This window comes from Tupaia chinensis, unplaced genomic scaffold, assembly GCF_000334495.1.
Source record: "Tupaia chinensis unplaced genomic scaffold, TupChi_1.0 Scaffold000597_1, whole genome shotgun sequence".
NCBI lineage: Eukaryota > Metazoa > Chordata > Mammalia > Scandentia > Tupaiidae > Tupaia > Tupaia belangeri.
Genome location: NW_006160114.1, coordinates 6,934,279 through 6,959,081, shown reverse-complemented (window position 1 = coordinate 6,959,081; position 24,803 = coordinate 6,934,279). Strand labels below are relative to the sequence as shown.

Sequence of the window (24,803 nt, the reverse complement as noted above, 5' to 3'; positions counted from 1 at the left end):
TTATGATTTAATTTATGTGGTCTTTTAAATGTGACTTTATCTGAACTGATAGCCACTTACTGCTTTAAGAGAATAGGCTCTAAAGCTGTATGTGTCACAGGGGTTATCATTTTATTACCAAGAATAAATTTAGTGCATGATACTAATTTTAACAGAAAAGAATAAGAATGGAGAAATTATTTTAAATAAAAGCTGATTTTTTGGGATCAGCAGTTGGCATAATGGCTATGTTGCTGATCTACCATGTAGTTGACCACAGTTCAAGTCCCGGACCCAGTGGCTTAAACTCACACTGAGCACATGTGTATGCATGACCAAGATCCCGAGAGAATGGAGAAGGGACTGCGGCATGCCATCTCCTCTGGGGGTGATTTCTTGCTTTCTGTCTGTTTCTCTCTGTATTTCTGGCGAGCACATGTGCCGTACAGCAAAAACCTCTCAAAAAAAAAAAAAAAAAAAAAAAAAGAAGAAAGAAAAAAAGGCTGATATTTTGGTTGTTGTTAACTCTTTTATATAGAAGAGGTTATGCCAGATTTAAAATCTTTCCTTTTTAATTAAGCAAAAGCAGTTGATTATCTACAGGCATATGACCCATAACTCTTACAATATAATATTTATTTGTTTATTTTTAAAAACCTTTCTTTTATGACTAAGTCTCAATACAGACCAATCCTCTTTCCTCTCAAGGGGTTGGGACCACAGTATGCTGCCGCACTGGGCCTTTTAATGAAGATGGGCCAGAACTGAACTCGGGCCTCCTGTGTGGCTCCACCCTGCCAAATAGCAGTGTACCATGTGAACTACATGGCTGGGCCCTAAAGTAATGAATTATTTAAATAAATTTAAGTTTTATGAGTTTTATTAAATGATACATATCACCTATGGATTGACTGATGCCAGTAAATAAAAATAGTCATCCCTAAGTGAAAGTAGTCTTATTTATGGAAAAGAAATAGTTCTACCTCCTCCAAACATGTACATCTGTTTCTAACGCAAATAGCAAATCGGTAAGTAGCCGCTGATGCATTGGAGACCATTTAAACTCAGGAATCCGAAACATCGTGGTACGGGGGCCTGGGCTGAACTGGCGCCGCTGTTCTTCAGTCATTGGCATTCCTCTAAATCCTAAATCAACTCGGAGATCTCGGTCTTGATGGGCGACAGAGCGACCCTGAACAGCCTAAAATAAAGAAAAATAATTTTTTGTAGATTACAAAAAAAATGCCTAATTTCAAAAGAAAAATGGTAAGTAAAGTGAGTGAATAGATAAAGTTTCTGCCTGCAGCTTTAGTAGACTAACATATTTTACAGATATGATTCACCTAGTAATTCCTGTGCAGGAACCTTTTGTGCTGAAAAAGCTACTATTATTGCTCCTATTTTATTACTGCAAAAACTAGACAAGGTAATCAAATACCTAAGGTAGAAAATCAGTATTCACTTTACCTCATTATGGGGACTTCATGTTAGAACACAGTGACTTTTTTATTAAAGAGAGCATATACAGAGTAAACTATACTGGATATATGTCATTAACTAATAGCAGCTATAAACATAAGACAAGAAGAAATATCACTTGAACAGATTAAAGTTAATTTTAAAGTCTATTTCACTCACAGTATTTCAATTAAAAATGTATTTGATAAGTTCTAAAGCAAATCAGAAAAATGTCTATCATTTCCAAATGAAAACCAAGCAAGCATAGTGATTATATTCAATAAATAATGCTTCTTGTTTTCCTTTATTTTAAATATTTAATTCACTATTCCCTCCCCTGCCAATTTTATCACTGTTCAAGCACAAATGCCACAAAAAATGGAAACTGGCAATTAACAGAGAACAAATAAAAATATCTTTCCCATACACAAAATTTATTATTGCAGATATTTACTGAAGAACATAGACACCAGTGAGGCATAGTTTACTCTCTATAATATGACTCTCATGGAAACATATTTAAACATTAAAAGACATTAAAAGGAAAATGGAAAACCTAGAGGACAATAAAATCCAAATTATTATTATTTCTTAAACTCTTACCCATAAGGGATTATTTAGCCTAGAAATAAAGAGCAGTCATAGCTCAAAGCTCAACAATGAAATTCATATCAAAAAGCATCACCTGTTTTTAGCTTTACTATGGTGAGGCCAAAACTGCGACAGTAAAATTTTCTCTCCAATAGGTCTGAGAGTATATAATTTTCTCATAAACAAATTCCTGTTCATAAGGTCTTAAAGAAAATTCTCACTGCTAATAATTCCAAATTTTCTCAACCATATTACCTACCTCACACGGTTGTTGTGAGGATTAAATCTGAAAACATATAGCACAGTGCCTGGAACATAGTAGGCACTTAATAAATAACAGTTCCCTTTTCCCTTCCCCTTCATTTATCAGTTCAATCTGGGCTCCAAGTCCTCTTTTCTATAATCCACAGAACAGGGTTGGGCCTGAAGCTTAAAAGGTTAAAATTAATCAAGTATTCAGATGAAGATCTCGAGTACAAAATGCGTAAATTTAGTCACAGAGTGATAAAATGCTATAATTGTTGAGACCTTAAAGGTCTATTTTAATCTAGAACAACCTCTTCTACTGTATAAGGAAACTTAGGCCCAGAAAGGTTGAGCAGTTACAAAGAAGAATGTGGCAGAGTTGTTGTAAATACAATTCAGATATTTTTAATTTCACTTCACATATATGTATATATGTGCCACCAGTCTACTTGATTCCAAAAATTAATGCCATACCATAATTGAATACAAGTACGATGTAACTGCTAAGAAATTATTCTGTTTGGTGTTAACTACTCAATATCTATTTAGTGCTCTTTTTTTTTTTTTTTTAAAGAATTTATACAAGATGGCTTACTTGTGTTGTAGTAGTGGTCTGGATTTTCCGGATTTCTTTTCCTGATTCTTTGCCATCATCGGATCTCTCGGTATCTGAAATTATACTTCCTGCATCAATATTTGGTACAATTTTGCTACCAGAAGACTCAGTTTCCAGAGTTGTAGCAGTCATTTCAGCATACTCTAACCCTTTAGTTGATGATGCTAAGTCTCTTTCAGAAATACCGCTCATCCCATCTGAAGTTGTATGGATTTTGAACTCTTTTTCTTCTATTATACTTGATGTACAAGTTAAGTCTACACTACCAGTCATGTGAGCAAGCAATCCGAGATCATCAGTAACACTAAGATGTACTTGTGTGTCCTGAATATTTGGAATAATGTGATTGCTAGAAAGTTCAGGAAGAAGTTTTTCCTCCTGTTTTGGTATTTTATCAAAGAGAAATGATGTACTACTACTGGAAAGTTCTTCTTTCTCATCTGCTAATGTTATCAATGGGCCATTATCCTTTTCTTCATTTTTTTTAATTATCCCAACACTTCCATGTACATTGTTCTGGAGTTTCTCAACAGCGGCACTATATACATTGTCCAAGAGAGATTCAACCTCCACAAGGGCACCATTCTCTCCACCTACTAAAGTCTCTGGAGATAAATCCATGTCATCAAGCTTTACTTCTGTAGCTTCCACTTTCTCTGCTTTTATATCAACTAAAAGATCATGTACTTCCACATGTACACCACTTCCCGGTCTATCTGAATTTCCGAGAATATCATCTGACACTTTCGTTGACATGAGTAGATCTCGAGTGTCTGTGCTGACGGGGTAATCTGTCTCACTTTCTGGGCTCTGGCTTTGAGAAAGATCTTCTATCTCTCGAATTTCCATTCCACCTTTGGCCCCGGTTGTCTGTGATGAAAGACCAGAGATGGTGCTCACATTTCCTTTCTTTCCCTTTTTAATGTTTTCTTCCTCTTGTCTTTGATATTCTTCATACATTTTGGCTAGGTATTCCTTATGTGCTTCATATGTGACCTTGGGAATAAGTAATGAACACATTAATGTATACATATTATGAAGAAAAAATACAGATAAAATTATGGAAATAATAACAACTAGAGCATTATACATTTTAAGATTTCATACTTAGCAAATGTTAATCTTAAATGACAGTATAGTTTCATTAAGTAACTGGAAATAGTATCAAATACAGTTATATAATATTTATTCCATGACTGGCCCAAAATCAGAGTTAGGTAAATGAATATTAAATGTTCCTTTCTATTAGATTAAATATTTCAGCATTACTGAAACCTAATAAGCTAATTAAGTATGATACTTTTCTTATTTGAGTTTAAACAGGGAATTAGCAACTAATAATATACATTATCAAAAGTTCTACTTCCTATGTCACTTTTTACCATCTATTGTTCATATGTGCACCCACTGCAACAAGTGAAATTAAAAAGCATTCGCACATATCTATAAACATATACATTTATAAATTGTTAAAACACCAGCTTTATCCTTTTATAAGCTACTTTAAATTTTTTAAGAGTTTTTTTTGCTACAGAGTATATGCACTTACCAAAGAGAGAGAGAGAGACAGTGAGAAAAGTAAGAAATCACCCCCCAAAGGGGATGACCAAGCTCTAACACCTTCTCCTCCATTTTCCTCCTGGGACTTTGGGCATACATGCACACATGCCTGGTGTGTTTTGAACCTCTCTATCAGGACTGAAATTGCAGTCAGCCAGATGGGAGTCCAGCACTTTAACCACTAGGCTACCTTCTGGCCTCAGTACTTTGAATTTGTTACTTTGTACAGACTTGTTTAGAAATAACCAGGACATACACACACACACACACACACACACACACACACACACACACTAAAAAGTTATGTATTTTCTGTTGCTGTTTCCTAATATGTTGAAGCAATTCTTAAATCTAAGGTGCTACTATATTACAAAATGTAAATTTGTAACAGAAATAAATGTTCAAAATGCTTTTTTATATTACACAAAAATCATTAAAAAAAAAAAAACACCTAAATTTTACAAAAGAAAAAGGAAATTCCAAAGTGAGTATGGAAATCTATGACCCATGAGCTGAATTTGCTTGATATTTGCATGGGTAAATAAAATTTTACTAGAACACAGCCAAGCTGGTTCATTTACATATTATCTATGGCTGATGTCATACAATACAGCAGAGTTAAGTAGGTGCATCAGAGGCTGTAGAGCCTAGTAAGCCTCACATACCAGTATTTACTATCTGTTCCTTTAAAAGTTTTCTAACCCCTGTTAAAAAGGACTAAATTAATTTCTTGAATTACAAAACTCCATTACAACAAAGACTAGATTAATAGTCAGACTTCTGATGTCCATGCTTCTGTGATACAAAATGATGAGAAACCATAACTACTAATTTCCAGTCGCTAATGTGCATACATTCATGCACATTAATACACGACTTCATTTTACCAAAGATCAAATAATATTCAAAATACAGATACACAGATATTTGAGATTAAAAATAAAGAAGAAATAATGTAATTAAAAATACCACTAAACTTAAATACTTTAAAGGTATTGGTAATTCACTTGAAAATGGAAAACTATTTCTAAATAAGTATTAAAAAGTTCAGACTTTCATAAAGTAGTTTTATAAGAACCAAGTAGGAATGTTGTAGTTAAAAGAATAATTGGCTGAGACTCAGGTTCTCAGACATACTACAACAGGAGTAGGTCACTTTGGGGCCTAAAATTCCTAATTTATACACTTGCAGTTTTAATTAAATGACGTGTAAAATACTTTCAAATTTTAACAGTTTATGGACAGAGGGTGGAAAAAACATGAGAGAAAACTGGGATAAAGGAATCTGCCATAATCAAGAAGCCCACAAGATGGCACCAGATGAGTGTTTATTCCATTTAATTCACTGCTGAAACCCTTATATCAAATGTGAAATCTTGGTACCTTAGAATGGGCGATTGAAAGAGTATCCACCCAAACTCTCCAGCCTCCCCATTCATATTTTATTGCATGATATAAAAGAATCCGGAAGATATTATAGACCATCTCGGTAATCTTCTGTTCTTCAGAATTTTTAGGATTAATATAGCCAAGAGAAAACATCCAATCCTGCCACACTGAACATTGCAATAAGCATCTAGAGAGAGAGAAAAAAAAAAAAAAACTCATTAAAAATACCTAAAACTATGAATCTACCACTTCAAAATTTAGATTAAAATAATGAAAATATCATCTGCCCTAAGTATTGCAAGGAACATACACACGCTATAATCTATACCTGAGTGACTTTTCCCCATTTCTTACCTGAAAAAGACCTAATTATTCAAAATTACTTTTCTAATTCTCCCAGTCAGGTTAGGTTATTTCTCTCCTTCTTCACATGCAGCACTCATAATGTACTTTAACACATTATAAATTAATCATCGCTTCATGGCTGTATTTCCCACCAGACTGTACTAATATAGGTACTGACTACCCTGAGCAACACAATGCTTCATACCAACAGAGACACTCACTGATATATGTTAAAGGACTCAGGCAGTAACTGCCATAGAGTTCATGGCCCTTAGACTCTATCTCGTTTCCTCACTAATCAACTTAAAAATACATGACAACAATCAGTCATAAAAGAAAGTTGGAGGGAAAAACAAATGAATATAAGCAAGTTAAACACAGTTACAACTTACTAGTACTCTTGATGATAGATATCACCAAAATAAATATAGTGCATTTTAAATACAAGACTGTGTACATGAATATTCCTATACAGAATTAAAATAAATTGATAGCATGTAAACCTATACAATCAAATAAAAGCATATAAAAATAAAGAACACTAACTACAGATTATATGAAAGACACATACTGTTTTTTCTAATGAGTAGTAATATGGGAAATATCTGAAATATTTTTATTTGAATAGACTGAAATAGAGAAAAAATTAATTATGGAATCAAGATTTGTTATAGTATTCAAACTGCTTACCTTCTATTTTCACGGCTATTACTGAAAAGTTTTATCATGTCAGATAAAAATAAACGGCGTACTTCCATCAGTTCTGCACTTGGTGTAGAGTTTTTTAACAAAGTTGCCACCACCTTAAGAATCACTAAAAAAGCAAAACCAAAACTTTACAAACGTATCGTATACTCAACTCAAAAATCACTGACTTCTAAATAAATACTTAGTACTAAGGTAGGAAAATTTAAAGAGTCATAAACTACGTAAACATCAGAATGGATTAAACAGTCATAAGTTTTGAGTTAGTCTCACATGTTGCCATGTAACCACCACAATACAATAAACAATAAACGCCAGCATTTGCTCACTTGGATTCTGAATTTTCACTGTAGAATCTGGCTCTGGATGAGGTTTGTGTACAACTTGAGTACACACTTGCTCTGTCAAGATCTGAAAGATAAAGTAATTGAACTGCATTTAGAAAATAAATCATAATTACAAAACATAGAATCTACAAAAATAACTGATTTGGTTAAAAGATTTTAAGTCTCTTCTCAGGGGCCTATCTAGTGATTTTACTTACTTCTAAATTCTTTAACTCTATACTCCTAAAATTTCATTAATGATGGCTATAGATAAAACCGGAACCAATATCTATAATGAGAAATTAAAAATGGAATGAATTTATTCTCCTTTAAGTGCATAATTTTAATTTACCTATGTTGTGAGTTGCAAATTTTTTATTCTTTTTGTCATCAAAAAGAAAATTAGAAACCAAGTAAATAATAAGGTCAGCCCAGTTGGTGGCATGGTTATAATGTCTGGATTACACATTCCTGAATGCATGGTTCAAGTCCTAGATATGGTGGCTTTAAAAAGACACCTGGCCTTAGTGTGTGTGTACCCAAAATCCCAAGAGAAGAATGGAGGAGAGACACCTGGCCTGTGTGTGTGTATGCCCAAAATCCCAAGAGGAGAATGGAGGAGACAGGATTGTGGTACACTCTGGGGAAGTGTACTCTCTCTCTTTCCCACCTTCCCCATCTCCAGCAAACATGCACAACCTATAGCATATTAAAATAAATAAATAAATAACAGAATATCTGAGCCTGAATTCCTACTTCAAAATTAATTATGATAAGAAAAAATTTTTTTCCTAAAAATGTGGACTGTTGGTATTTAGTAATAGGTATTTTTAAAAATTATTTAAAAGAACAAAAAATGACAAAAATTGAGTGAGGGAAAGACAAAATTTTAAAATATTTACTAACTTTTCAAATAAAATGTATACTCTGTGAGTGTTCTATGAGTGCATCTTCCTTCCCTGTCACATTTCCAGTGACTAGTCCCAGTGCCTGACCCACTGCGACAACTCAATAAATATTTGTTAAAGAGTGAATAACTGAATAGATATAAGTAGACTATAGATATAGATATATGACTATTTTCTGTATTTTAGGCCTCGGGCTATTTTTACCTCTACAGTTACTTATATATATAAATCCAAAGAGGCTATCTTTAATAAAGACATTATTTTCTTAATATATCAGTGATTTAATTTCCTATTTCACTTTAACATAGTAAAGTCTGAATTCTTTTTTTTCTTTTTGAGAGGTTTTTGCTATAGGGCATGTGCACTTGCCAGGAAGACAGAGACAAAGAGACAGAAAGCGAGAAATCACCCCCCAGGGGGGGATGGCCATGCTGCAATCCCTTCTCCTCCAATCTCTTCTCAGGATCTTGGGCATGCACGCACATGTGCCTGGCGTGAGTTTAAGTCACCGGGTCCAGCATGGGAGTCCAGCAACATAGCCATTACGCTAACTGCTGGTGCCTGAATTATTCTTTGAAGACAGTTTCACCAAAGTCAGTTACAAAAACCACAGGAAAAATATAAAAGTTAGTTGAGAAACTAGTTATACATAGCTATAGTACAAAAGTTAGGGACAGAGAAAACATGAATAAATTAAGAGACAGGATGGTGCCTTTTGGTTAGAAAAGGACCATGACATCCAAAAGTGACATTTTTCTTCCCTTTTTGTTCAAAGAAAAAGATTAGAAATTTAGATAATTATATTACAAATGTACATCAAGAAAATACTGATTTGTCAAGGGGAAAAAGAAAGAAGCAAAATATTTAAGGAACCCAAAATGGAAAGCAATATGTTGATTATAATGTATATGGTAATGTCATTGATATGAGTGTATTTATAATGGGAAATTCATTTGCTATGCTGTAATGCTACACAGTGATTGAAGGTAAAAAATTTTAAAGAGGAAATTAAAAACTGACCTAATATTACTTAAATGATAAATATAAGGCATAATTACACCTTCTCCCTACTCTCATGTTTTTGTTGAAATTAAATCCCTTGTTGTGAAACTAAACAGAGTTTTAGAATTTTCTGAACAGAGCCCTCCATACATGTTCTCCTAATTATGAAGCTGACATACAAGATGAGATTTTTTTAATTAAAAATGGAATGAATTTATTCTCCTTTAAGTGCATAATTTTAATTTACCTATGTTGTGAGTTGCAAATTTTTTATTCTTTTTGTCATCAAAAAGAAAATTAGAAACCAAGTAAATAATAAGGTCAGCCCAGTTGGTGGCATGGTTATAATGTCTGGATTACACATTCCTGAATGCATGGTTCAAGTCCTAGATATGGTGGCTTTAAAAAGACACCTGGCCTTAGTGTGTGTGTACCCAAAATCCCAAGAGAAGAATGGAGGAGAGACACCTGGCCTGTGTGTGTGTATGCCCAAAATCCCAAGAGGAGAATGGAGGAGAGAGGATTGTGGTACACTCTGGGGAAGTGTACTCTCTCTCTTTCCCACCTTCCCCATCTCCAGCAAACATGCACAACCTATAGCATATTAAAATAAATAAATAAATAACAGAATATCTGAGCCTGAATTCCTACTTCAAAATTAATTATGATAAGAAAAAATTTTTTTCCTAAAAATGTGGTCTGTTGGTATTTAGTAATAGGTATTTTTAAAAATTATTTAAAAGAACAAAAAATGACAAAAATTGAGTGAGGGAAAGACAAAATTTTAAAATATTTACTAACTTTTCAAATAAAATGTATACTCTGTGAGTGTTCTATGAGTGCATCTTCCTTCCCTGTCACATTTCCAGTGACTAGTCCCAGTGCCTGACCCACTGCGACAACTCAATAAATATTTGTTAAAGAGTGAATAACTGAATAGATATAAGTAGACTATAGATATAGATATATGACTATTTTCTGTATTTTAGGCCTCGGGCTATTTTTACCTCTACAGTTACTTATATATATAAATCCAAAGAGGCTATCTTTAATAAAGACATTATTTTCTTAATATATCAGTGATTTAATTTCCTATTTCACTTTAACATAGTAAAGTCTGAATTCTTTTTTTTCTTTTTGAGAGGTTTTTGCTATAGGGCATGTGCACTTGCCAGGAAGACAGAGACAAAGAGACAGAAAGCGAGAAATCACCCCCCAGGGGGGGATGGCCATGCTGCAATCCCTTCTCCTCCAATCTCTTCTCAGGATCTTGGGCATGCACGCACATGTGCCTGGCGTGAGTTTAAGTCACCGGGTCCAGCATGGGAGTCCAGCAACATAGCCATTACGCTAACTGCTGGTGCCTGAATTATTCTTTGAAGACAGTTTCACCAAAGTCAGTTACAAAAACCACAGGAAAAATATAAAAGTTAGTTGAGAAACTAGTTATACATAGCTATAGTACAAAAGTTAGGGACAGAGAAAACATGAATAAATTAAGAGACAGGATGGTGCCTTTTGGTTAGAAAAGGACCATGACATCCAAAAGTGACATTTTTCTTCCCTTTTTGTTCAAAGAAAAAGATTAGAAATTTAGATAATTATATTACAAATGTACATCAAGAAAATACTGATTTGTCAAGGGGAAAAAGAAAGAAGCAAAATATTTAAGGAACCCAAAATGGAAAGCAATATGTTGATTATAATGTATATGGTAATGTCATTGATATGAGTGTATTTATAATGGGAAATTCATTTGCTATGCTGTAATGCTACACAGTGATTGAAGGTAAAAAATTTTAAAGAGGAAATTAAAAACTGACCTAATATTACTTAAATGATAAATATAAGGCATAATTACACCTTCTCCCTACTCTCATGTTTTTGTTGAAATTAAATCCCTTGTTGTGAAACTAAACAGAGTTTTAGAATTTTCTGAACAGAGCCCTCCATACATGTTCTCCTAATTATGAAGCTGACATACAAGATGAGATTTCTTTGAAAAATGATGTATCGGGACCAGCGGGTGGCGTGGTGGATAGGGTGCTGGACACTCCCCCATGGCTGACCACGGTTTGAGTTCCGGACCTGGCAGCTTGCTTTCTCAGTCTTTCTTTCTGTCTCTCTCTGGTCAAATTAAAATAAATTAATGAATAAATAAAATAAGTTATTATAAAAAAAAAGAAAAATGATGTATCAAAAAACAATTAATAAATGGTTGATAAATACCTACAAGAAGTTTTCTCACCAGTCTGCCCCGAAGGCCCTGATACATACCTCCAGCCAAGTGGATAAGATCCCAGAAAATACTGGTTACAAGTAAAAGATTCAGAATAACTTCAGACAAGCTAACAGAAAACCAGACCATACTCTTCCCTGACAGAGACATCATAATTTTCTCAATCAAAAAAGAAAACAAAACAAAACAAAAAAACATCTAAAACCACACACACATACCACAGGAAACAAAATTTAAAAAAAAAAAAAGATCACCAGTTTTTACAATGCTTTTTTTTTTTTGCCTTTTTAGAGACAGATTTTTGCTATGGTGTACATGCACTCATCGGAGAGACAGAAAACAAAAATCAACCCATGGGTATGGCTACACTGCAATCCCCTCTCCATTCTTCTCTCGGGATCTTGGGCACACACACACACACACACACACACACACATACATACACACACGCCTCGCATGAGTTTTTAAGCCACTCAGTCTGGGACTTGAACCACAGTCAACTCACATGGTAGTCCAGTGACAAAACTATTACACAATCTGCTGGTCCTACAGTGCTTCCTTTTAGGTCCCAATTTTATCATATAACAATGAGAATAACAATGAGGGTAATAATGGCCTTGCCTATCTATAATAAATAAAACTGCGAGGAAGATTAAATAAGGCTCTATATGTGAAAGTGTTTTGAAAACTATAATGTATTCGAACATAAGGATTTTGCTAATTACAAACATATATTTAGAAACTCAACTCAGTATGTATTTATTGAGAACCAGTTAAATATCTACATTTTTCCAAGTGTTTGGTGATGGGAAATACAGTTATTAGGAAGAAATCAACTACTCAATTAATGTTACAGAGACAGGCCTCTATGGTTGTCATGCATTTATGACTGTCATGCAATAATACATGACAATCAACGAAACTGTCATTAAGAATCTATGTGAGTTTAAAGTGGGGGAGGTAAATGTAAAAATCTATTGGTTTTGTCCTCAGAAAATAATTCAAGTCTAACGAGTAATTATTATAGGTAATAGAAAATGCTAAAAATCATTTTTAAAAGACAACATGATTAATAATTTAGAGATCGAGTAACAAAGCAAAATTAAGGTAAAAGAAATTTAAATACAAGTTTTACAAATATTGCAATTCCCAAAATCATTTGTTTAAAAATAGCTTAAAGCAATTGCAAAGGTAAATCTACGAAAGTCAATTCACTTTTTAGTATATAACCTAGAAAAATAAATTCACCTCAGAACACTAGGAGACAGAAATGTCTTCTTACTAATTATTTGGTTTTCTAGATTAATTAAAACAGATTTTTACATCTTCATAACTTACCCAATGTTGTCTGAGATACCTTGCTAAAAGTCTGTTTCTCAATATTTATTGTTTCCTAAATTACAGGCTTCTTATCATATATAAGGTTTTAAAGATTATGACAGTCTTTATCCTAATAAGATAAAGACTTTGCTAAAATAACATATGATCGATTATTCCCTATTTTATTCTAAAATATCATTATCAACACCACAGATCTGAAATAGTTCTTTATTTCTACACCTGATTTATACCTTTTTAGAGTTGGTTTTGTTACCTTGCTGTTAAGGTAATTTCTCAAAACAAAACAAACAAAAAAAAGAAAATGAAGATTTTTAAAAAGGTTTGAAACTGCATTATCAACTAACTTGATTCTTGCAAGAGTACAAGACCTGACTGATGTTCACACAGTGAGTTAAATCCAAGGAGTCTGGAGTCAGTAGGCATATATGTTTGTAAAGATGGCTGGTAAAAATGCCGCTGCACTTGTTCATGAGTCACTTCTCAGGAAGGTTAATAGAAATAAATATGTGTGCAGGTCTTGAGACTATTGCTTTTCTAGTTAAGATTCATTTAAGTTAATAAAATTTGTTGAGACATATCATATAAGTTTTAATTTTTGCAACCAGATGCTACCTACCAAAATCATACCATCTTTTAACTTTAGTGATCCAGAAATAGCAATGCATTTTCCTGTCTATATGATAATACAAATTTATCTGCTAGTAATATTAACCTTATTTCCTATTTTGTGGGCTCAACCGTGCTATCCAATTTGTGAATTTTTGTAAATTTACATTAATTTTGTTAGAATATGATTTCATTGTGAATTTGAAGTCCTTCAAAATTTATGTCAATTAAGCATTATTATTTTTAAAATATACATTATTATGTAATTGGTCAGACAGAAACCCCACAGGTTGGTTCCTTCACCATTTTAGGACCTCTGCAATATCCTACATCTAATATCAAAGAATTCAAACTTATCCTGACTTTTCATCACTTTAAGTAATAATTTGATTTTCTTTAGTTTTGAATATTAATAGAGACCAAAATCTAAATATTAAGAGTATATGAGAATATAAGTGGCAAGTGAAAATGCTGCTGTATCTGCTGATAAAAGTCACTTTTCAGCAAAGGTAACAGAAACAGACATGCATGTATGTGTACACACGATATTTTCTTTTAAGGTCAGAAATATGCAATTATTTCTCAAATTCAACATATTATGTTATTAGGCTACGTTTTTACTTTAATATAAGGTTTAACTGACTACACAGACTTTCTATTCTATGCCAATAAAAGGTCTAAAAAAGCAAAAGGACAAAAATTCACATAAGTAAAACTGATTTAAACTTATATAGTCATGAGATAAGCAGGTAGGCCTGATCATTAAGAATCTGGACTCCCACATGGCTGATTGTGGCTCGAGTCCTGGCTGCTTGTTTTCTCACTCCTCCCCCCCTCAGTGAGCTCTCATGTCCTATAGCAAAAAATAATAATAATAATAAAAAGATAATAATAAATAAAATGAAATAATTCTTAAAAAAAAAAAAAAACTTAACAGTCATTACTGACCAAAGCACTCAGTAGTTTAGAAAACCAAGATATAAACAGAACTTAACCAATGTCAGACACTAGCATTCAGAACACTAATCTGATACAGTATCAGGGTACTGAAACAGAAGAGGACTTTTACACTGGGAACTGAAGGGAGATTCTGACATTTTTGCCACAGGCACATATATTACAGAATCTTGTCTATTTTATGATCTCTTACTGGTGGTATGACATACAGCAAATTATTTAACCCATGAGTCTTAGCTCACCTGTTTAAAAAGACAACAAAAATACTAGTGTCATAGGACAGTTCTAAGATGAGACAATACATAAAAGTACTTACCAAGTACCCAATAAAAGGTAATTATAATTATTAAAGAAATACAGTATTGGAATAAAAAAAGAAACCAAAAGGAACATGACTTCAACATACTCTGTACAGAAGAGGCTGTTAGAAGAGGGACCAGCAGTTAGTGTAATGGCTATGTCGCTGGACTCCCATGTAGTCAACCACGGTTTGTGTCCCAGACCCGGTGGCTTAAACTCACGCCGGGTGCATGTGCTGTGTGCGTGCCCAAGATCCCAAGAGGAGAATGGAGCAGAAGGGACTGCGTAGTCAACCCCCCCTGGGGGGTGATTTCTCACTTTCTGTCTCTCTGTCTGTCTGGCGAGCACACATGCCCTGTGGCAAAAATCTCTCCAAAAAGAAAAAGAACAGGCTGTTCTAGAAATGTTGATTCAGTTTCATATGACCAATACTGAAGCAATACCAAAAAACTACTACAATTCCAAAAGGCATTGCTCTGGAGAATGGATTCTACAAATTATGTGATTTTAGGAATAATTAAAACAGCAGGGATATCAAGATTAGAAACAAAATAAATAAAAGTAGCCAAAAAAGTTTCTTCATTTACATAAAAGGCTACCACTGTTAAATTTATTGAGTAAGAATATAAAACAGAGAAAAGATGAAATAAAACATAAATGTCATATTATAGGCCAGGGGTCAGAAAATGATAGCCTGTAGGCAAAATCTGGCCTGCCACCTGTTTCTGTATATGGTTACACTGGGGGAGGGGAGCCTACTGTTTTACTTCTTTCAATAGCTGCTTTTGCGAAACAGAGTTTAATAGTTGTGACAGACACGGTATAGCTAACAAACTCTAAAATATATTCTATCTGTCCCTAAGTAAAAAATGTTACCCTTCTCAGCTTAGATGAGTATTTTGTAATTAAAATATATGCAGGGCCAGCAGTGGTTATGTTGTTGGACTCCCCACACAGCAACCATGGTTCGAGTCCCAGACCCAGTGGCTTAAAACTCACACTAGGCACATGTGCATGTGTGCCCAAGATCCTGGGAAGAGAACAGAGAAGGGATTGCAGCATGGCCATCCCTGGGGGGGAGGGGAGGCTGATTTCTCACTTTCCCTCTTACTGTGTGTGCATGTGTCTCTCTCTGGCAAGTGTACGCACCCTAAGGCAAAAAGCTCTTACAAGAAAAGACATATATGCAATATATTATTAAGTATGGTAAGACACAAAACTGTGTTAGAAAGATATTTTATTAGTTGTGTATATGTGTGAGAGGAAACAATTACATATACTTTTAACTTAAGTATTAATGGAGACACTGGGAACCAGCAGTAAGCGTAATGGCTATGTCGCTGGACTCCCACATAGTTGACCGCAGTTCACGTCCCGGACCCGGTGGCTTAAAACTCACACCGGGCGTATGTGCGTGCGTGCCCAAGATCTCGAGAGGAGAATGGAGGAGAAGGGATTGCGGCGTGACTATCCCCCATGGGGAGGGATTTCTCCCTTTCTGTCTCTATGTCGTTCTGTCTGTCTGGTGAGCGCACATACCCTATAGCGAAATAAATAAAGACACTATGGGTAAATTTGATTTTAGTGCTTTTCTGTGTTTTCCCAGAAGTAACGAATGCATATCCTGGAGTTGGATTAATATACAGTTTTTAATAAAAAAAAATAAAAAGGGAATTACATTTCTCTGTGTAGCAGTAGACCAGAGTCCACAAACTTTTGTAGAAGAAGTCAGAGAGTAATTCAGAATTTGTATGTCATACAGTCTGTTACAACTACTCAATTTTGTTACTGTATTATAAAGTCACACATGGACTATACTTAAAAGAATGAGTACAGGAGACAAACAGATGGCATAATAGTTACATTGCTGGACTCCCACGTAGTTGACTTGAGGTTCAAGTCTTGGACCTAGCAACTTAAAACTCATGCCAGGCACATATGCGTGCATGTCCCAAATCCTGAGAGCAGACGGGAGAAGAAGGGATTGTGGCATAGCCATCCCCTCGGGGGATGATTTCTCGCTTTCTATCTCTGTCTCTACGGTGAGCACATGTACCCTACAGCCAAAATCTCTCTCTAAAGAAACAAAAAAAGGAGGAGTATGGAAATACTTCATTGACAATTTATTTGTGGACAAAAATTTGAATTTCATGTAATTTAACACATCTCAAAATATTCTTTTTATCCAATCATTTAAAAAATGGGAAAATTAGGGACCAGAATTTGGCGTAATGGCTATGTCATTGCACTCCCATGTAGTCGACTTCAGTTCGAGTCCTGGACCTGGTGGCTTAAACTCACACTGGGTGTGTTTGCGTGCATGAGGATACCAAGACAATGGAGGAGAAGGGATTGCAGCGTGGCCATCCCCCCTGTGAAATGATTTCTCACTTTCTGTCTCTCTGTCTCTGTCTTTCTGGCGAGCGCACGCGCCCTATAGCAAAAACTTCTCAAATAAATAAATAAATAAAAATAATTAATTAATTAAAATAATAAATAAATAAAAAGGGTAAAACTACTCTCCACAGGCTGTCCAGAAACCAAAACTGAGCTACATTTGTCCCATGGCTTAGGGGATAAAACATAGTATTAGAAAAGTATGAATTTGTCTCATATTAATTTAAATCTGCTCCATTCAGAACATCAGGTCTGGCTTCTTCAATGTTTCTCATTTTCATTTTGTGTGGGTGTGAAGAATCAGCAAAGATATTCATTTATACACACACACACACACACACACACATATATAAAGCTATATATATATATATATTTTTTAATTTACTTCTGTATTTCTTTCATGAGAAATACAGTCAGAGAGGTACCCATGACAGGGTGCCACCACACCACACGACCCCCGCATAGCTTTCTGGCCAGCCAGAATGACGGGGACCCGTAAGCATGTCACTGTGTTCAGATCCAGGATCTGAACCTGGGGCCTCTCCATATGGCTCTAGCATTGTTCGGCAGCACCTTACAGCCTGCACTACCGTGGCTGAGCCATTTTATATTTTCTGACCACTGACTCTGCATTAGAAATAATATTATGCATATTTAGTTTAGTTATGCCTAGTATAAAAGACACATGCCTTGCCATTTGAATAGTTTATGAAATAATCCACACTCCAACATATTTAAAAGTGTGAGAAAAGAAATTCACTTTTTTTGTTATGACATTATGGATGACATTATAGAATTAAAAAAGAAAAAAGTTCTGGCAAAACACATGAAGCACTGGTGAGTTAATGCTTTGCTATGATTCCTAGTATGCTGAGCAATTACTTCAAGGTAAAACTAAGGCAAACATTCTTTGTGACTAAGGTGCAAAAGCAGTCACAGGAAATACCTAAAAAAAGGAGTGTGACTATGTCTCAATAAGACCATTTTATAACACTGAAATTTTAATTTCGTGATTTCAATTTCTTTTCTCTCTTCTTTTTTTTTGGGGGGGGGAATGCAAATTTATTGAAACTGCTTTTGGGGCAGGTGGGTGGGTGAATAGCTGGGAGTTTTCTAAAAAGAACTATGGAGAGGAGCCAGCACCCAGACCCTATTTCAGGCCCAGCATTTTTTCCTTCCTTTTTACACACCACATCCTGGTTCTGGTTCTGCCATGTGCTCTTGTAAAGCTTGATGAGGTATGATTCCACATATATTTTTACATATATTCAACCATTTAAACCATCCTAGCCTACAATAATACAAAAATGGGAGTCTGTAGTTTGCCAATCCTAGCACTAAAGAAAAAAGCTAGGATCACTGAATATCAGTTATGAGAATGCACAATTAAATATAAGGGAATATCCCCAATATTTTCTTAACATTTGAAAATAAAACTACTAGAGAAAGACCAGCAAGTGGAGTAATGGTTACATCACTAGAGTAACGGTTACATTGCTGGACTCCCACATAACTCAGGAAGGGTGTGTGTGTATGTGTGCCCCAAATCCCACGAACAAAATGGAGGAGAAGGGACTGTGGCTTGGCCACAGCCCCTGTGGGGTGATTTCTCATCTTCTGTCTTTCTCTGTCTCTCCAGAAAGTACACATTCCCTATAGCAAAAGTCTCTCTTTGAAAAAAAAAAAAAAAAGAAGGAAATAGAAATGAAACAGCTACTTTGTAGCTGTACCCAAGGCTGAATGGTCATCTAGTAGAAAAGATGAGAAGAAAAATCTTAATTGAAATGGTGAGCTCTAGAGATACTTCCAAATACTATATTCACAAATAATCAATACCTATATTTTTATCTTTGCATCAACTATAGCTTAATGTTGGGAGTTACTACATATTAGAAAGAGAGAGAATAAAACAGTGAGTGAGAAAAATGTATTGGATGGAGAGAGTGAAAGGGATGAGGAAGTAGAACTAATATATAACATGTAGTAAGTGTAGTTCATTTGATTAAGACTAGAAAGTCAGTCAGCCAACCCATTTTCAAAGAAAAGCCCTTAACCGACATAAAAAGATTGGCAAATATTCATATATGGATATGTTTTTTAAAAAATTTTTAAATTAAGGTATGTGTTCAGATTATTTTTAATGAGACCCTATTAACTGGCTTTTTAGATGAACTGACCAACTACTCTTCATAATCAGAAGGTTTCCAGTGCATACATTAAAAATTTTCATCACACAATTCTAATTTTTACCTCATACAATGTGTTGTAGGTGGTAACAGTCACAGTGTTTGTATGTAGCATTAGCCTTTCTCCAAGAAGAGTGAAAAGACTATGGGTGTGCATAATTTCAACTTTTCTCCTAGAAAGAAGGGGAAAAAGATCATGAAACACACTGGATTCTATGATAACATGACTTTTGATTAAAAAGCACAATCTATAAACAGATACAAAGTGAAATAAGTAAATATTTTTATGAATCTCCATCTACAAAAATAAACAACTTATAACAGAGCTGAACTTTAAAATTTTAAGACCAGTATTTAAATACTTTTCTAATAAACTATCTGCATAAACTAAAATGTGAAATATACAAATGAAATTACATAAATGTAGAGTTATTATTTTCAATTTTCTAATAACTATATAGAATTTTTTATTGCATTAAAATTATTCATAATCCTCAGTGCCAGGAGGTGGTGTGGTAGGATGATGGACTCCCACATGGCTGACTGTGTGGTTCAAGTCCTTGATGTGGCAGCTTCCTTGCTTGCTTTCTGTTTCTCTTTCTCTCCCCCTCCCTCTCTGATCGAATTTAAATAAATAAATAAATGAATCAAAATGATTCTTTAAAAAAATTAATTTATAACCCTAACATAGGGACCACATAATTTTTAAACTGTATCTGTCCAAATTTAAAGTCAATAAAATAAATGGTCTCTAACAAAACTTAATATCACAAGTCTAAAATTATGATTAAAACTGAATACTCTAAAGGCCAGCAGGTAGCTTGGTAGTTAAGGTGCTATACTGCCACATGGCCAAATGTAGTTGAGTCCCAAATCCAGCAGCTTGAAAATCACAGTAGGTACATGTGTGTATGTGCCCAAAGTCCCAGAAGGAGAATGGAGAGAACGGATTGCAGCATGGCCATCCCTTTTGGAGGGTGATTTCTCACTTTCCCTCTCTCTCTCTCCAGTGAGCATACATTCCCTATGGTCAAAACAAAAACAAAAAAATGAAAACTGAATATTCCAACTTGATGTTGGTCATAAAGTAAAACAGTTCTATGTAAGTAAAAGTTAACTGCTTGTGTTTATGATCTACCAATGGACCGAAAAACAGAATGCCTTTCTACTTAGTATGCTGATTTAACTGTTCCTCTCACACTCATACCTAAGAGAGAAAGCTCTACTCAAGGCTTCATGGAAGACTCAGCCTGAGCTTGAGGAATGACTGTTGCTCCTTTCTTCCTGGGTCAACAGCTCTGTATACACTTCCAACCTCTCTTACAGCTAGTTGTGGCCATTTAACTGAGTTCTAGGAAATGTGATTTTAAAAGTTTGGGGTTATTTTTTGGCCTGGACTATAGAAAATAAACTCTTACACCTCTCCATGCTCTTTCTGTGAAATATACAAATGAAATTACATAAATGTAGAGTTATTATTTTCAATTTTCTAATAACTATATAGAATTTTTTATTGCATTAAAATTATTCATAATCCTCAGTGCCAGGAGGTGGTGTGGTAGGATGATGGACTCCCACATGGCTGACTGTGTGGTTCAAGTCCTTGATGTGGCAGCTTCCTTGCTTGCTTTCTGTTTCTCTTTCTCTCCCCCTCCCTCTCTGATCGAATTTAAATAAATAAATAAATGAATCAAAATGATTCTTTAAAAAAATTAATTTATAACCCTAACATAGGGACCACATAATTTTTAAACTGTATCTGTCCAAATTTAAAGTCAATAAAATAAATGGTCTCTAACAAAACTTAATATCACAAGTCTAAAATTATGATTAAAACTGAATACTCTAAAGGCCAGCAGGTAGCTTGGTAGTTAAGGTGCTATACTGCCACATGGCCAAATGTAGTTGAGTCCCAAATCCAGCAGCTTGAAAATCACAGTAGGTACATGTGTGTATGTGCCCAAAGTCCCAGAAGGAGAATGGAGAGAACGGATTGCAGCATGGCCATCCCTTTTGGAGGGTGATTTCTCACTTTCCCTCTCTCTCTCTCCAGTGAGCATACATTCCCTATGGTCAAAACAAAAACAAAAAAATGAAAACTGAATATTCCAACTTGATGTTGGTCATAAAGTAAAACAGTTCTATGTAAGTAAAAGTTAACTGCTTGTGTTTATGATCTACCAATGGACCGAAAAACAGAATGCCTTTCTACTTAGTATGCTGATTTAACTGTTCCTCTCACACTCATACCTAAGAGAGAAAGCTCTACTCAAGGCTTCATGGAAGACTCAGCCTGAGCTTGAGGAATGACTGTTGCTCCTTTCTTCCTGGGTCAACAGCTCTGTATACACTTCCAACCTCTCTTACAGCTAGTTGTGGCCATTTAACTGAGTTCTAGGAAATGTGATTTTAAAAGTTTGGGGTTATTTTTTGGCCTGGACTATAGAAAAAACACTCTTACACCTCTCCATGCTCTTTCTCTAAGGGGGACAATAGGGAAGCCATATGAGAATGACAAGTTTACCACAAAATTAAAGAAACTTCCTGGTCCCTAAATAAATGCCTTCGAGAGAAATCACCAGGTGGGGAAACCACATTTGGATTTTAAGTGAGTAAGAAAGAAACTACTAGTTTGGTAAGTAGCTGTAATTTCATTTTGAATCTATTATAGTAGCTACTGTTACCTTAATTAATACATAAACTGAACGATGAACCAATTTTCTGGGTACCACTCAAGTGGAAGTGTGGAAATCTCTCTTCTAACATCAGCCTGCAAGTAGCATGTTCCACATTTACAGACACAGGACAGCTGGTCTCCTCACCCCATCCTCCTCAGATCGGGAGGGAAACAGAAAAATTATCTAAACCTGAGAGAACACTAGAGCATGTGTCCTGTGGCTGTGTTTGCAAAACACTCAAGACTGAAAAGGCTAAACTGGAGCTGGTTCCATTGTACAGTGGTTAGGTTTTGTGCTATGGGAGTCAGATCCCACACGGCCCACTGCAGTTCAAACCATAGTACCAGCAACTGAAAAACACATGTTTGTGCATGCGCTTGCATACACACATACCCCAAATCCTGAATGATAGAAAATGGAGAGAAAGGACTGTGGAATGACCATTGAGGAGAGAGTGCTCTCTCTCTCTCTCTCTCTCTCTCTCTCTCTCTCTCTCTGTGTGTGTGTGTGTGTGTGTGTGTGTGTGTGTCCCCTTCTCTGTGTGGGTGTACATGCCCTCAAGAATTAAAAAAAAAAAGAAAGTGTCCTGTGCATTTAAAAACAAAACCAGGACTAATGCATATTATGAGATTATAGCAGGGAAGGCTTAAGGCTCTTCCAATTCAAGTCAAAAAGAAAACCTGAGCTTTCATATACTCCCAAACAGGAATGAACGAATGCCAAATCACTGCCCTGAACAGAGCTTTTTGCTACAAGGAGCCAGCAAAAGCTATGTCTAACTTAAGCTATTTGGAATTTAAAATCACCACTTCACTGTGACACTACAACTAAAACTATCAAATAAATTAATACTCTTGTCATTATCTCCAGTGTAAATGTTTGTACATACACTTCATGCTAGATATGGAGGAAACCTGAGTACACTGTTCATACATCAGTGGAAAAATGGGTCAGCTCCCTCCAGCATTTTGCTCTGAAATAATACTTACCAATATATTTTGCTGCCCATCATTTAGGAGACAACCAAAACTGCCATTTATCACCTCAGGAAGGGAATGGCTGCACAGGCCCCGTACATCGCATGATTTTGTTTACCACATAAGTTCTAATAAAAGACTTAATTCTATGAATTCTGTTCAGGAAATGTTCCAGTAGGACACTGCTGAAGAAACTAACATTGTAATTCCCTGTATATTCTGGTTATAGTCCCTTATCTTTGGCATAGTTTGCAAATATGTTCTCCCATTCAGAAGGCTGCTGACACATGCTGATTATTGCTTCTTTTGCTGAGAAGACCTTTTACTTGATATAACCCAACTTGTCTATTTTTGGGATCGTTGCCTGTGCTTTGGGGGTCTTATTTAAGAAGTGTTTGCCTGTCTGATGTCTCCCACCTGTTTCCTCTGTGTTATCCAACAGTCGTTTTATACTTTGTGGCTTAGGTTTAGATCTTTGATCCATTTTTGAGTTGGTTTTTGTTAATGGTGAGAAACAGGAGTCCAGTCTCATCTTTCTATAGGTGGATTCCCAGTTTTTCCAGCACCATTTGATAAACAGATTTTCTTTTCCCCACTGAGTTGACTGGGGAAAATATCAGTTGCCTGTGTACTATGGGTTTTATTTCTGGGGTCGCTACTGTTTCATTGGTCCATATGCCTGTATTTGTACCAATACCATGCTATTTTGATTATCACAGCTTTGTAAAATATTTTGGGGTCAGGGAGTTAAGTTATCTCCCCTACTCCACTCTTCTTCCACAGTATCATTTTGGCAGTACAGTGTCTTTCATGATTCCAGACAAATTCTGTGATTATTTTTTCTAAACCTGTGAAGATTACCTCTACTAATTTGATTGGGATTGCCTTGAATTTGTAGATTAATTTGTAAAAGATTCACATTTTGATTATATTAACTCTTCCAATCAAGAAACAAGAATGTCTTTCCACTTTTTTTGTGTCATTTTCTATTTCATTTTTTTAGTTTTTCATAGCTTTCCTTATAGAGGTCTTTGACTCCTTTGGTTATATTCCTAGATATCTTCTTTTATGGCTATTATAAATAGAATTGCTTTCCTCACTTCTGTCTCAGTCTGCTCACTGTTGGTGTATAGAAATGTTATAGATTTTTTAGATATTGATTTTTGTATCCTGTCACTTTACTGTACCCATTTATCACTTTTATGAGTTTTTGTTAGTTTATTTGTTTTATGGATTCCTTTGGGTTTTCCATGTATATAATCATGCTGTTGGCAAATAGAGAGTTTCACTTCTCCTTCCCTATTTGAATGTCGTTTAATGTCTTGTCTGATTGCGTTGTCTAAGACTTCCAGTAGTAAAACTGAAAAGGAGTGGAGAAATAGGGAACTCAAGTGGCTTACCAAATGTTGTCTAAGACTTCCAGTAGTAAAATTGAAAAGGAGTGGAGAAATAGGGAGAAATAGGGAACTCAAGTGGCTTACCAAATGAGCTGAATGGACAACTCTCTGAGGAAGACATATTAACAGTCAAAAAGTATATGAAAAAATGCTTAACATCCCTTATTATAAGGGAGATGCAAATCAAAACCACAATGAGATATCACCTGTCCACAGTCAGAATTACTAATAATACAAAGACAAAAGATGGTAAGTGCTAGTGCTAGCAAGGCTGTGGTAAAAAGAGAACTCTTCTAACTGTTGGTAAGAATGTAAATACAACCACTGTTAAGAATAATATGGAGGTTCCTCAAAGATATACAAATAGAACTACCATAGGATCCAGCAATTCCACTCCCGGGCACCTACCCAAAGGATAGGAGTACACTCATTCGGAAAAGTGCTGGGGAACCAGCAGTTAGCGTAATGGCTATGTCGCTGGACTTCCACGTAGTTGACCACGGTTTGTGTCCCAGACCCGGTGGCTTAGAACTCACAGTGGGTGCGTGTGCGTGCATGCCAAGATCCAGAGAGGAGAATAGAGGAGAAGGGATTGCGGTG

The 24,803-nt window shown here is 35.3% G+C and overlaps 1 protein-coding gene across 3 annotated transcripts in view; it reads right to left on the bottom strand.

Annotated features, from left to right (window-relative positions):
* Positions 1 to 24,803, bottom strand: part of NBEA (neurobeachin) — a 615,556-nt gene that overhangs the window by 571,567 nt on the left and 19,186 nt on the right. For all 3 annotated transcript variants that reach the window (XM_014591554.2, XM_014591555.2, XM_014591556.2), the window contains exons 2-7: positions 19,216 to 19,324; positions 7,219 to 7,300; positions 6,875 to 6,998; positions 5,834 to 6,026; positions 2,870 to 3,886; positions 963 to 1,180 (exon numbers count right to left, since the gene is read on the bottom strand). In XM_014591554.2, coding sequence (XP_014447040.1) covers positions 963 to 1,180; positions 2,870 to 3,886; positions 5,834 to 6,026; positions 6,875 to 6,998; positions 7,219 to 7,300; positions 19,216 to 19,308 — 1,727 coding nt within the window. In that variant the 5' untranslated portion in view covers positions 19,309 to 19,324. The remainder of the gene's footprint in view (positions 1 to 962; positions 1,181 to 2,869; positions 3,887 to 5,833; positions 6,027 to 6,874; positions 6,999 to 7,218; positions 7,301 to 19,215; positions 19,325 to 24,803) is intronic.